The sequence below is a fragment of the Camelus bactrianus genome, chromosome 16 (genome assembly GCF_048773025.1).
Source record: "Camelus bactrianus isolate YW-2024 breed Bactrian camel chromosome 16, ASM4877302v1, whole genome shotgun sequence".
Classification (NCBI taxonomy): domain Eukaryota; kingdom Metazoa; phylum Chordata; class Mammalia; order Artiodactyla; family Camelidae; genus Camelus; species Camelus bactrianus.
This window is the reverse complement of record NC_133554.1, coordinates 50,336,630-50,351,351: the sequence shown is the minus strand read 5'-3', so window position 1 is coordinate 50,351,351 and position 14,722 is coordinate 50,336,630. Positions and strand designations below refer to the sequence as shown.

At 35.6% G+C, this 14,722-nt stretch overlaps 1 protein-coding gene across 7 annotated transcripts in view; it reads left to right on the top strand.

Moving 5' to 3' along the window:
• The window catches only part of ABCA5 (ATP binding cassette subfamily A member 5), a 110,215-nt gene extending 100,474 nt beyond the window's left edge, over positions 1-9,741 (top strand). For 6 of the 7 annotated variants that reach the window (XM_074343566.1, XM_074343565.1, XM_074343569.1 and 3 more), the window contains 11 exons: positions 1,054-1,180; positions 1,486-1,603; positions 1,706-1,797; positions 2,634-2,809; positions 3,181-3,256; positions 3,383-3,477; positions 4,238-4,357; positions 5,427-5,576; positions 5,960-6,039; positions 6,911-6,966; positions 7,486-9,741. In XM_074343566.1, the coding sequence (XP_074199667.1) occupies positions 1,054-1,180; positions 1,486-1,603; positions 1,706-1,797; positions 2,634-2,809; positions 3,181-3,256; positions 3,383-3,477; positions 4,238-4,357; positions 5,427-5,576; positions 5,960-6,039; positions 6,911-6,966; positions 7,486-7,593 (1,198 nt within the window). In that variant the 3' untranslated portion in view covers positions 7,594-9,741. Of the gene's footprint in view, positions 1-1,053; positions 1,181-1,485; positions 1,608-1,705; positions 1,798-2,633; positions 2,810-3,180; positions 3,257-3,382; positions 3,478-4,237; positions 4,358-5,426; positions 5,577-5,959; positions 6,040-6,910; positions 6,967-7,485 lie in introns of those variants that run through there. The other variant, XM_074343570.1, reaches the window with a different exon arrangement.
• Positions 9,742-14,722: the final 4,981 nt, after the last annotated feature.

The following is a 14,722-nucleotide window of genomic DNA, read 5'->3' as shown; positions in this document are numbered from 1 at the left end:
TTCACCTCACCTCATTTCTCACCTCTCAGTGGATGATCTTGCCACCCGTCTCAGAAAACAGAAGCACCTAATCATAAATTGTAAAATTTTTACACACTTAATCCACATGTTCCATCATTTTTTGCTTTTTCCCAGTCCCAGAGGACAGTGTCCCTCCTGTTATCCACGTCTTCATTTGTTCTGTCTACTTAAGGGTGTTGCTCAGTCTCTCTTCTCTTTCTGTATCTTTCCCTTTAAGATCTTAATAGAGTATTTTCTCCTTTGGGGAGAGGGTTACCTTTCTCCTATAAAACAAAGGAACAGATCTCAGAACTCATAAATTTCATTTAAGCCTGAATTCCTGACTAGCTCTTATCCCAGCTCTCTTTCCTTTCATGGCCAGAAAGCTTCCATCTCCAGTTTCTCACCTCCCTGCCCCCTGGTTTCTGGTCTTACTTACTTACCTCTTGCTTGCTGCTGTTTTCAGTAGATAACTAATGACTTCCTCTTTGCCTTGTCAAGTAGACAAGACTCAACTTGTTTAATCTGCAGCCTTTAATATGATTGGCTTCTTCCTCTTTAAACTTTTCTCCTCTTTCTCTGCACCCCACCCCCCGCCCCATAACGTCAACTTCCATTTGCCTCTTTAGCTCTCTTAATAGTACTTCAGAATTTCCTCTGGAAGCACTTTTCCCTCTGCCCACCTTTGTGGTGTCCTGTGGATTCTGACCAGCCCTCTGTATCCCTGCTGCCTGGGCAATCTCGTGTGCACCCAAGATGTAAGATGTGAATTCTTGGAGAGCAGGGTCTGTGTTTTTGTTTTTATCTTTTTGTCTTTCTGTGAGTTAGTGCTTGATGCATGCTGGTCATAAATAATTGTTGCATAAATGAATGAATTTAGATAATATCCAGCTGGTATCAGTGAATGAAAAATAGCTCTGTAATTTCCACCTTTAAGAGCGAACTGATCTCTGATAACAGATAACAGATCTCATGTTGATGTATTTCTTCAGTCTTTTCTCGATGTCGTGCTTGAATTTCTTACCATTTTAATCATTTGAAAATATATATTAGGAACCTTTCAAAAAAGTCCAAAAGTAGGAAGTTTCCAGAACCAGCAAGCAATGAGAATGAAGATGAGGATGTCAAAGCTGAAAGGCTGAAGGTCAAAGAGTTGATGAGCTGCCACTGTTGTGAGGAGGTAATTTGGTCTTTATTGCTAAGTCATATGCCGTGTGCAATGATCAGTTCCTCCTGCACAGAAGTTACTTTGAAAAATACTCTCCTTTCCATGTGAATCAACCTGAGAAAAGCCTGTCTTGAAAAAATATTTTTGTCCACTTGCTTTTGAATCAGCCATTATTTCAGTCATAAGTGGATATTGAGTTATATAATACCCCTTATTAGCAAATATAGTTCTTGTGGTGTGGACCTGAGGTGTAGATAGCCTGTCATTTACCAATAGGTACCTGATTTACTCTTTTAAAATCTTATTTCCTTTATTAGAAACCAGCCATTATGGTCAACAATTTGCATAAAGAATATGATGACAAGAAAGATTTTCTTCTTACAAGAAGAGTAAAGAAAGTGGCAAATAAATACGTCTCCTTCTGTGTGAAAAAAGGCTGGTATTTAATTTTTTTTTCTTAAATAACTTTTCCAGATGAGCAATTTTCACTTTTTTAGTTTGATTTTCATATGATGATTTTTCTTTCAATTCCTTTAGGCGAGATCTTGGGACTGCTGGGTCCAAATGGTGCAGGCAAAAGCACAATTATTAATATTCTGGTTGGTGATCTAGAACCAACTTCAGGCCAGGTATGATATAAGGGTTGGGATATGTTGAATATGATTTATATTTTTAATTAAAACACACTTCCTAGTGACAAATAGGATTTTGATGCTCAAATTTTATGTTTTTAATATTAAATTTTTAGGGTATCTTAATTCAAATTATGATCTTTTTGGTTGTCTGTGAGAATAATGTACACAGTGAAATTTCCATACCACACATGCAGAACACACACATACAGAATTTCTGCTTTTATGATTATTGCAAGTGTGGGTGATTTGTCCACTCACTTAATAGAAGACCATTGTATTAACTTCAGAAAATAAAGGAGCTATTCTTGACCCTGCCATCAGTTAGTCGTTGACTGTAAGCATACTACTCTCTACTTTGTGGAAACCTCACAGAACTGCTCTGCCCCCTCCTCCTGCTTCTCTCCCCCCTTGCTTACTTCACACCAACCACACTGGCTCATTGCTTTCCTGGAAAATGCCAGGCACACTTTATGCTTTTCTTTTGCCTTAGGTGTTCTTTATGTTGGGTGTTCCTTACCCTATAGAAAACCAAATGACCATATTCACTATTTCCTTGGCTCAAAAATCACCTCTCAGTGGGGCCCCCGATCCTCCTAGTAGAAACTGAGCTGGCCTTCCCACACAGCCCTGCCTTCCTAATCACCCTTTCTGGCCATGTCGCTGAACTCCAGCTTAGCTGCGTACGTCCTTTCTTCATCAGAAAGGAGTGAAAATCTGACCTAGTATCACCCTGACTCTAGGACAGAGTTTGAATTAACCCACGTGCCACTTCCTTTACAATGTAAGTTGAGCAAAAAATAGTTATTTAATATCGATTTATATTTCTATAGGTATTTCTAGGAGATTATTCTTCAGACCCAACTGAAGACAATGATTCCAGTAAGTGTATGGGATACTGTCCTCAGATAAACCCACTGTGGCCAGATATTACATTACAGGAACATTTTGAAATTTATGGAGCAGTGAAAGGAATGAGTGCAGGTGACATGAAAGAGGTCATAAATCGGTAAGATAATTTTCTTTAGAAACCTTTTGTTACCTGGAGAAAGGTTTACGCTCTATAGTTTTAAAATTTCATAACAGGCATTTCCGTGGATCAGAATTTTCATGTAAAGTAATCATTAGTTTTTCTTACATTCTTTAGCAAATTTTGACAGCTACGAAAATAAAAAGGAAACATTTTTAATTACAGAATAAATGTATCCATAAATGTCATAAAACTTATTTTACTTTAGAGTGAACCTTTTAATCAAGATATTTATTTAAAATGAACTTTAACTGAATAACTGTCCTAGAAAAAAAACAATGTCAGCAGTCACAAACAATTGTATTTGTGTTTTTGTATATCACTGTACACTCATGTTATCTGATTTGCAGAATAACAAATGCACTTGATTTAAAAGAACATCTTCAGAAAACTGTAAAGAAACTACCTGCAGGAATCAAGCGAAAGGTACTTTTATTAAACAACAAATATGTGTATATTTTAATGATAGCTTAGTACCTGATACTATCTTGATAGGATTTCTTCTAGGGAGGCCTTATTATTCTCCCTTCCCTCTGTTTTCTTTCCGTCTAGTTGTGTTTTGCGCTGAGCATGCTGGGGAATCCCCCTATTACTCTGCTAGATGAACCATCTACAGGTATGGACCCTAAAGCCAAACAGCACATGTGGTAAGTATGACCTTGAAGACACTGGAGACACATTGTACTATGTACTTTAGAATAAAAAGAAAATTTTATTTCATTGTAGCTCAAGGTTTTATACTGGTTATATATCCGTATTTAAAATCCTATATAAGATTAAAAAAATAACAATTAAAAATTATATTTTGATTTCTAGAGATTTCCCCTTAAATTTTTTTATAAACTTTATCATTTTATGGTGTTAATAATATATTATGTATTCCAGAAAAAAATGAGAATACTATTATCTAAATAGTGTTTAAAATGTTTTTTTTCTAAAGTAACATATGCAAGTAGACATATATAATTACCTTTTTCATAATAATGTTTTCTTGAATTTATGTTAGAACTCTCTTTCTAGGAATTCACAGTGCTAATTAGTTGACCAACTCTTTGAGCCTAGATTTCCAAGTGTAAGGTTTGGTTTAGATGCATGTTAAGGTTTCCCTATAATTCTATGGCTATTTTTGTTAAAACATGAAAAGCCAGCAGTTTTTAGTTGGTTCGCGATTTTTTAACCCATAGAAATATTTGAAATCACAAAATTTCTTCCCTTTGGCAAGCTTTCAAAAATAAGATAAAATGGGTTAGAAGAGAAAAGTCATAGTTGGGCAGAATAAAATAACTCTAGCAATTGATACTTGATAGATTTAACTTAACCAAATAGTTGGATTTTTAAAAACTTAGGTATTTTCATTAGCATTCAGCTTCTTTCTCCTCTTCTTTTTGTTTTACTTACATTTTGTAGGAGAGCAATTCGAACCGCATTTAAAAACAGGAAGCGGGCTGCCATTCTGACCACTCATTACATGGAGGAGGCCGAGGCTGTCTGTGACCGGGTGGCTGTCATGGTGTCTGGGCAGTTAAGGTAGATGTCGGAGCAGCATGCCACGTAGGAGGCGGGGGTGTGGGGTGGGGTGCAGGTGTGGATTTTGAATGCCATCATTTCAAAAGCTTAGAGTAATACATATTAATTTAAATGTTAAAAAAAATGCTTCCTTGTTTGAATTTTCAGTTAGCTTTCTGTAGAATTACTTGGAAATACGTTAATATTTTCCAAGAATTGGCCAGCTACTTTGCATTTGGAATTGGCCTAGTTTTCAGGCATGGTATTTGCTATTTTAAAAAAATTGTTAGGCATTGTGTTGGATTATAACCCAGAGTATAAATCAACATACTCGTATAAATAAATGATTGAATAAATAAATGTGGGAGAAGAGGTAAATCTACTTATTGAAAGATGCCAAATTATGTCTCTCCCAGGGGTAGTCTGGACTTAGTCTTCTTCTAAAGTTTGGAAAGGGGAAGATAGTACCTTTACAGTAGAGAAACGTGACAATTACTCCCTCAGCCAAGCAATGCCACTTGGGTATCACGAACCCCCAGTACGTGGTGAGAAAGGTGCTTCAGCTCCATGTTATTCACTTCAAAAACCCATACCCCAGTCTAATCATGAGAAAAACATCAGACTACCCCAAATTGAGGAACATTATATGAAAACACCTGACCAGTTCTCAAAACTGTCAAAGTCATGAGAAAGAAGGAAAGGATAAGAAACTGTCGCAGAGCAGTGGAGACTGAGGACCCGTGACAGCTCAGTGCAATGTGGTTTTCTGGGTAGATCCTGGAACAGAAGAAGGACATTAGTGGAGAAACCAGTGAAGTCCAAGCAAAGTCAGTTTAAGTCAATAATAATATACTGATGTTGGTCTCTTAATTTTGACAAATGTTTCATTGTTAATATAAGACGACAGTATTGTTGAAATTGGGTGAGGGCACATGGAGACTTTCTGTATTATCTTTTATCCACAACTTTTATATTAATTTATGAGAATTCCAACACAAGAATTTTTATTTAACTCATCTTTAAGTGAGAAATCATCTTTGAAACTGTCAAGTTATTTTATATCTGCTCTTTCTTTTAAAAATTACTACAGATGTATTGGGACAGTTCAACATCTGAAGAGCAAATTTGGGAAAGGATACTTTTTGGAAATTAAATTAAAGGACTGGATAGAAAACCTAGAAGTAGATCGTCTTCAAAGAGAAATTCAGTATATTTTCCCAAATGCAAGCCGTCAGGATAGGTAAAGATTTTAAAATTTTACTTATATTTCTTTGTAGATCAATAATCATTAAAATTGATTATTGTATTAAGGATTAGGGGAAAATGTCTGTATTATCACCAGTATTGGACTAATGTGTGATAACTGGTGTTTAATATCTAACCTAATGTCATATCTTTCACTGTGTGATACTGTTTAAATTTTTTAAAGTTCTTATTTAGTAGTAATGAGTTATTTTATTGTGCATGGAAATATTTTAAGATTTTAGATAATTAATTTTTATCTAAATAAGTATCAAAATAAATTATTGGAGTTTAATTTTGAACTTTTAAAATGTTGAACTTTAGCTTCAGAACCCATAGTAGTTATTTTTAAATTTTCCTATATTTTACCTTTATTTTCAGTTTTTCTTCTATTTTGGCTTATAAAATTCCTAAGGAGGATGTTCAGTCCCTTTCACAATCTTTTTCTAAGCTGGAAGAAGGTAAGTAATATTTGAAAAACATTGTAAGGTAGCTTTTAAATTATGAAAGAATTTTATTAAAAAGTTTAGAAGTTGGGACTCAGTTTTTATTGTAGAAACTGTGGTAAGTAAGAAGATGACCCTTTATTAATTTATCTAAGCTATAGGTAAATACTGATACCCTAGGGGTTTTGTAGATCAGTTGTTTTGTAGTGTAAACCCTTACTGTCTTCAGTGGACATCACCGTGATTTTTCACGTTGCGTCTCTGAGAAAGTTCAGCTTAATTAGCCCTCACTGGTTCAGTCCAGAAGTGGGAGCTTTGAATTGCTTGAATCCTTACTATGAACAATCGCTATTTCCTGCTGCTCTCTTTATGATTAAAGAGAACATCTGAAGTCTTTAGGGAGAGTTAAATTAAAGGAATGAATAGAAAACCAGAAATTTGATATTGGAATAGATTGCAAAAGGATCTAAAATAAATATTAAAAAGTATATGGACACATGACCAATATCCAGAATCCGGTTCAAGAAGTCAAGAACAGGCTGTGTTGGAACTAGGGAATGGGAGGTAGAGAGCAGGGATCAAAAGAAACATGAAAGAAAGGAAGAATGTGGAAGAAGAAAGAGGAGGGTAAAGAGGAGATGGCTGGAAAAGGTGGAATAAGGCAAGTACCATTACATAGCGCTTAGGGCTACAGAGAGCTGTAGGGGCGGGGAGAGGAAGGAAGAGAGAGAGAGGAAGGTGACATGCTTTGGCAGCTTCAACTTGAAATGAACTGATTATAAAGCTGTTTTGTTTTGTTTTTTTAAAGATTGTTAGCCACTTAGTAGTTATTGCCATTTTATTATTTAAAATATTAACAAGTAAAATACTGTTTATATTTTAATAGCTAAACATACTTTTGCCATTGAAGAATATAGCTTCTCTCAAGCAACGTTGGAACAGGTACTGTAAAGTTAAATTTAAAAAGTTCCTTTGCAGAAGAAAGTGTCTAATATCTAATTGTCTGGGTTTATATTTGAGAGGGAAGGAGATTGTGAGTCAGAGACCAGTTGTCATAGAATATTCCTAAACTCTGGACGTTTTAAACAACCTGAGGTTCTCCATCATCTGTGTATTTTGATTTCAGTTTCATAAAGAAAATGAGTCATGATGGATGGTATTTCATATTAGCACATCTGAAATTACATTGCTTAAATATTTATAAATTATTTTTATGATGGTGCTACATCTATATATTAATCAAAAGATAATCTACTAATCCTCTAAAATAACATTCATCTTTATATGTGATTAATGGAGATTATTCTGTTTAAATAATATTAGTGGCAGTATATCTCTTGATACTTTTAAGTGGTTACTGAAATTAGATATGGCCTTGTATCATTTCTGATTTAGTTAAATAAAATGTTTTGAGGTAATCGAAGTACAGAATACTGTGTTAATTTATTTACCTTAATTTAGGTTTTTGTAGAACTCGCTAAAGAACAAGAGGAAGAAGACAACAGTTGTGGGACTTTAAACAGCGCACTTTGGTGGGAAAGAACACAGGAGGATAGAGTAGTATTTTGAATCTGTATTGCTCAGTGGGCTTAACTGAATTTCTTTCTTTTTCACTTTATTTTAACTTTGGTTTAAAAAGTTTATTGTTTGGTAATTGAAGAGCTGTGAAAGCATTGGGATTTTCCCTGGCATCATTAATTGAAATGATGTGGTTGTGTGTTTTACTTCTCTTCAAATAAAACTTACATATAATTAATTGAAACTGCATGTTTGTATCTGAAGTGTATTGAACTGTAGTCTGTATATAAAGTTGAATACCTTCTTTTTCACCTTTCAGAAACAGTGCTTCTGGATTTATGATTGGAAGAAATAGCGATAGAATGATTTTATTTTGAGCCGTCACCTTTATGTTTAAGTTTACACCATCTTGTTACATAAGTACGTAATGTCCCAATCTAAATTTAAAAAAAAATACAAAATTAATACATAGAACAGAGACATAAAGCAAAAGTGTCTTGCTTTTACTTCTTAATTTCTAAAAGAAACTGAATCACAATTGGCATTCTAAATAAAAAGCTGAAGTCTTAGTGCAGATAGAGGTTTACAGGGACATCCACTAGGTGGCACTCATCAGTCATAATAACTGAGATGAGACCTTGTTCTAGTAGGTGATTTTAAACATAAGTAACTTAAGTATATGAAGTCTTTTGCCTACAGTAAAATTCAGAGATCTTTCAATTATTGTGGAAGGCTGTGTCTAGGATCTTACTATGTAACAGTCTGAGTTTTTGACTGTTTGGGGCTGGAATGACAGACATCTATAGAGTTGCAAAAATTAAACCATACCTTCTCCTCCACCCCTCATGGAAGACATAAATATTTTGTCATCTTCTTTCTAAAGAACATGTTTTATTTTGTTCTAGAATAAAATAATTTGTTGGGTAATCATTTTTGGTAAACCTTATTATTTGAATCTCTCTCTTTTAGAGAGTTTTAAATATATCAGTGTGTGGATTTATTTATTAACTCACCTCAGTTCACTTTGGAATGTGGTGGGATATAAATAAACTTTTGGGGGTTAAATTAAGGATTAGAAATAAACCATAGGGGCGAGGGTATAGCTCAAGTGGTAGAACGCATGCTTAGCACGCATGAGGTCCTGGGCTCAATCCCCAGTACCTCCTCTAAAAATAAATAAACCTAATTACCTCCCCATGCAAAAAAAATTTTTAAATTAAAAATTAAAGAAATAAATCATACGTAATTCTCCTTAATAAGAAACCAGAATTACACTCTGTGAAGAGTTGAAATAAGAGTATGGTTAATGTAATCTTAGAAATACTTCCTCGTAGAACCCATGTATGGACTATGGGTATAATATAGTATAAATAATACTAGTTGACATATTTCAGCCAGATGACTCAAAGTATTAACTCTGCGGAAACAAACATGGTAGGAATGTGATTATTGCATTACAAAGTCTTACAGAACAACAGTCACAACAGAAGGATTTGGTACTGAGTTATTTTGAAGAGCCAAACCCTTTAGTGATATTATTAGTGAACGTAGATAAAACTTAATAAACTTTTCGCTCTACTGTGTATAAGACGTCTGTGATCTTAGGCTCCAGCAGCTGGTGTACGATAGCGTACCTTTCTCAGCCCCAGTACGAGGTACGTGACTGATACTTCCCTCCGTTGCTTTGGCCTCACTGCGCGTTCCTGACAGTGGGTACTTTACCTGCCATCTGGAGGTCCTCTCACTAATCTTAACGAGCTGTCTTACAGTTTCTGCTTGGATTTTGCAATCCACAGCGAAGTTGCTTCCCCTTGCATGATTTAGTCGGCACTAGTTTTTAATCTTTTATTATCAAGTCACTTGCCTCGTGATACCAAACTTTCAGATCCTTCACCTGAGATGCTCGCTTTGACATCTTTACTAAAATAAAAGTTGTGACTTACACTGAACTTCAGTACTGCATGATGAGTAAGTCAAGAAACATTTGAAAGAAAATCTTTACCTTTGTAGATAATAAGTAGCACATTGCATTTTCTAAGCAAGTCACTGCTAACTGGTGTCATCAATTTAAAGAGAGATCTTTTAGTGTCTGACATTCATATAAATACTGGCGGGCTTCTCTTTCAGGATGTGTTTTTGTAGCTATGCTGACCAGGCATAATCACGTTCCTATCTGTTAAGTTCTTTCAGTTACTTTAATATTATGGTGCTCTTGCAAGCATTTTTTTAAAGGCATTTTTTTTTAAGTTTTTACATACTTAGAGTGAAAATATTTTGGTCATGAATTAAATTATTTGTCAGAATGTTCTGTTCTCGTTTTTTCACACAATAATAAAGTTTTTCCTATTCAGAAGTATAATTTAACTAATCCTTAGGAAAGCAAAGGGTAAGCAGGGTGGGAAGAAAAGGTGACGTGTCAAATAAGAGTTTATCTTTGCTGACATTGTACACTTTATGTTTTTGAACATATATTACTTCATTTCAAAATGTCTTAAATTGTGATCTCAAAACTTTTTCCTATACCAATACAAATAAATATAAATACAACTATTAGGAAAAAGTTAGAAAAAGCAGTATCACCTAGCTTACATTTTCCATCCACAATCATATTTTACAAGCAAAGCCTGGACCTTACTGAGTGACCGTGGTTAGTGACTAACGCAGTGTTAGGTAGGAACAAGATCATGAAGAACGTGACGATGAGTGTACTTTACATTTCCCTCTGTGGGCTCTTCATTTTTTTTTTTTCCAGTATGTTTTCAGTAAAAGGCCATAGATTTTCTTTAAAAAGCATTTTTTCCTCTAAGTTGGCCCGAACTATATCTTAAATCAATATTTTACTTTAGTCATTAAATTGTCTTTAGAGTAATTTAATTCCGCAGACCTTTTAGAGATCATGGTTCAAGCAATGAGTTCTTTGGATAGAACGGTAGCGATCCGCTTTGCCCCTGGAACATCTTACGATCTAGTAGGAAAGATAGGTACTTACATAACTAACTCTAATATAATATAACAAATGTGTTGCTAGTGGTACTGTTTTATTGGAGCACAGTTCTACTTGGGGTTAAGTGTTGTCGTGCTTTTATTCTTGTTCTGTTCGTTACAGCAACATTTCCTTTGTACTCTGAATTTGATGAAATACCATGCTGTATTTTTATGTAACACATAAATATGCATTAATTTTTTAAAAATAGAAATGCTTATCCTTAATGTATTTTTAATATTGCTAACATTGATTTTTTCATTTTCTTTCTTGAGAGAACATGTTACCTAAAATGAAAGAACTTATTCTCAGGTGAATAATTTTTATATCTGCTATTCTTATAAGGTAAAAAGTTTTCTTATTCTTTATTCATAATATGTTATATGTAAGTAATTCTCAATGCTGCCCTTTAGAAAAATAAATATGATTGTATTATTAGTAACAAGCTTTAAGAACTGAAAAATTAAGACAACTCTTCATTTTGTACACTGAAATGGATACTTTGTTATTGAATGTTGATAAATAAATAATGAGTGGCTCATATTAAAAATGAAGAAGAAACCTGGTACTAAAATTTGTTAGTAACTTATTTTTCGTATCTGTTGGGAGTTTTCAAGTACAGAAGGAACATTGACAGTTACTCATGTTTTAATTCACATTCATATTTTAAACTAGGTGTCTTTGTTGATCTTTTAATCTCAAATCTGTTTTGTGAAAACATAAAGCAATCCCTTTTACTTACATTTTATTACATTTAGCAGATTAAATTATTCCCAAATATTTAATATACTTAGATTTTATCCATTTCCTTAGGATATCTGAATAAATTGGATTCTCCCAACGCTTAGACAAGATTTGAAATTTAATGAACCGATTTTTCTCAAGCACCTAAGCAACTCTTGCAAATCTAATTAATCAAATTAGATTAAGCAAATAAACTTAATAATTTTAAGCATCTTAAAAACAGACAATGTACACAAAACTACATGATTAGAGGGTTTGCTGCCACACTTACATAAATGCAGGATTCCCCGAAAGTATCAGTACTGTCATTTAAAGTAATTATTTATCTCATGTGTACACATATACCTTCCCAAGGTCACACATTTACCAATAAAAGGGCCATCTCAGGTCACCAAAATTTCCCTCCTGGTATCTTGAGACCAAGAGATGGATGCTGGTTAGGTTGCTCACTTAATGACTGGAACTGCTTGAGGGCTGGCTGTAAAGTGAGCGCTAATACAAGCATAAAACCCAGATCTGTCCTCAAAGAGGAAGCTAGGCATGCACCCTACCACTGAGCTATAGCTGTCCCCCTAAAATAAACGTGTTCTATCAGAATTTGATAGACTGTTATCTGCAGACTTACTCTGAAAGTCTTTGCACATTGTAAGGTTTCTTTTAGTCCTGCTTTGAGTTAATCTTCCACTATCTTTTGGTTATTTTGTGACCTATCTTCATACATGTCATGTTATTTATCTTGCTATCTCTAATGAGGGTCTCAGTTTGTGACTGGTCATCTTTGGGGAGGGGCACCACTATTTTCAGGCCTTCATTATGAATATTAGAAACGGTTGCCTGGATGATTGTAACTGTCTATGAAGCTAGTGTGGCGAGCCACCCGTCTGTATAGCTTGGCTTACATTTTGAAGTCCAAGGCAAGAAATTTAAGAAATATCCTACTGGCACTATTTGACTGACAGCCATTTAAATCATCAAACATATTGTTACTGCAGGATGCAAACCCAGGGCCTTGTCTCAGTCCTAGTGGATGTCCCTATGCAGTTGAAGATAAAAAGCCCATCCAGAAGACCACTGAGAAAAAAACTGAAGACTGAATTGTATACAAAAAAGCCACTGGAATTTTCTTGGTCCTTTTAGTCTAATGAAATTAGACGAGTCAAAGGGAAAGTAGACTCATCTTTCAGTCAAAAAAATTTAAATAACAATTTACAATTCAGAGCTGGGGAAGAATGAATCTCACATTGGAAATGTGACAACACCAGGGAGATTTTTATTCAAAAACGGTTTATCTCAACCTTCTCAATTAAGGTCCAATCCTGCCAGCTAAAAGCAGCAGGTGCCTGGTAGAGACTGGGCAAAAGGTGAAACCACCAGATGGCAGCAGAGGGCTGTGCGGCAGGGGTACCTTCCCAGTTCCAGAAGTGGGTGGAGTAAGGCGGGGTGAAGTAAGGCTGAGTCAACAGTTGGAGCCAGCATGTCAGCTGGAAAGCTGGAGGCTAAACTCTACGAGCCAAAGGGTCATCCTTGTACTAGTTCATCTGGGAAACAGTAAGGAGCCAACAGGGTTTAGGCTGTCAGGACAAAGAACAAGAAACGAGGAGTGAGCCAGAAAAAGTCCCAGTCATTCATCAAATAGAAGTAGGCAGAACAGCCAGAGGTTAGAGAGGACCGGAATTGTGTGACAGCATGGACTTGAGGCTGGATTTTAAATCACCAGTTTTAAATCCCTCCTTTGGTCCCTTTAAGGAGTCTCAAAATCTGAAACTTTTCAGGTTCTCTCCAAACTCTTCTGTATCCTGAAAGCCAACTTTGTTGATAACCAGGATAACTGGGAGGTGGATGGGCAGAGCTGGTGAAACAAAACCTCCAGGAAATAATTTCTTGGGATATCACTGATTATAAAGATACAGTCACAGTCTGATTTTTACTTCTCCCCTTTACTGTGCTTCCAATAGTGAAACTAGTGGTCCTCACATACTTGGGAAAACTTAGTTATTTTTTTCCCCCATATAAAGGATTACTTAAGAATTTCAACGATAATTGTCAGGTGGGGGAAAGCATCAAGATGAGTCAAAACAAAATATCGGAGTATTTAAAAAGCTGGCTTGATATGTAAGAACAGATTTTAAAATTTAATTGCTAACATTTATTGAGGACTCACTCTGTGCAAGGCCCTGTTCCACTGTCTTACGCACATTCGTACGCTGGTCATTCCCAGAATCAGACATGTAAATTCTCAGGTGGCCCCAGTTCTACCAAATCAGAAACTCCAGGAGTGGGATCCAGCCATCTCTGTTTAAACAAACAGTCTAGGGGATCCTGATGCATGCGCAAGTTTGAGAACCACTGGCGTTGTCGATTATATTCAATCCTTACAACCACCCTGAGAAATAAGGATGTTTATGCCCGTGCTCTCCCCTATAGCTGCAGAATCTGAGGCCAGGGACGTTAAATGATTTACCCAGTGACACGGAGCTCCTGAATGGCAGAGCTGGGATTTGAACCCAGGCAGGATGACTTCAGAGCTTATATTCTTGATCTCTTCCTCTCATAGAAAGTTACACTTAGCCCTTGTGCGGTATCTGGCTTCTGTCTTATGATACCTGCTGAATATTGAATTCACTAGGTGAAAGCCACGTGCGTAACAGGTTGATCTCTCTGGGGTGTGCACACACCTCCACACACACATGTGGTGCCTGTTGCCAAAGGCAACTGGGGGTGGCTGAAGGTTCACTGTTTGTCCTGTCTTCCTGCCAAATCAACTGAAGATAATCAGTCAGAAGGGGCTGGTTGTGAAATGCATGGTAAAATGAGAATCAGCATTAGCTAAAGCAGTGATTCCCAAACTTGAATGTATCTGAAATGCCTACTTTGAGAAGATCCTGATTTAAGTGGAACCCGAACTGGGAGTCTGAGAATTGCAAATATTAACTACTATATATAAAATAGATTAAAAAAACAAAATTTCTTCTGTATAACACAGGGAACTATATTCAGTATTTGGTAGTAACTTATAATGAAAAAGAATATGAAATGGAATATTTGTATGTATATGTATGACTGAAACATTATGCTGAACACCAGAAATTGACACATTATAACTGATTATACTTCAATTAAAAATAACAACAACAAAAAAACAAACCCCGAACAGTTCTTCAGGGACAGACTTTGGAGTATTTAGCAACTTGCCTTCAGGGGGCTCCTGAAAATTTCCCTGACTTCCATGCTGTTGAGTCACTTGGATTATAAAAGACAAATCTGTGAGGATTCCACAATTAGAGGATTATTTTACTGTGGTAAAGAAGTTTCACATCACTCTGAGGGGTGTGAGTGTGTGTTGGGAAAGTGAGTCTGGTGTATCCTGAACTGCCCCCAGGTTGGACTGAGATTGTCACAGTCTTCGTAGTAAGTCAGCCTGGCAGTGATTAAATTCAATATTTCCTTTTGTTC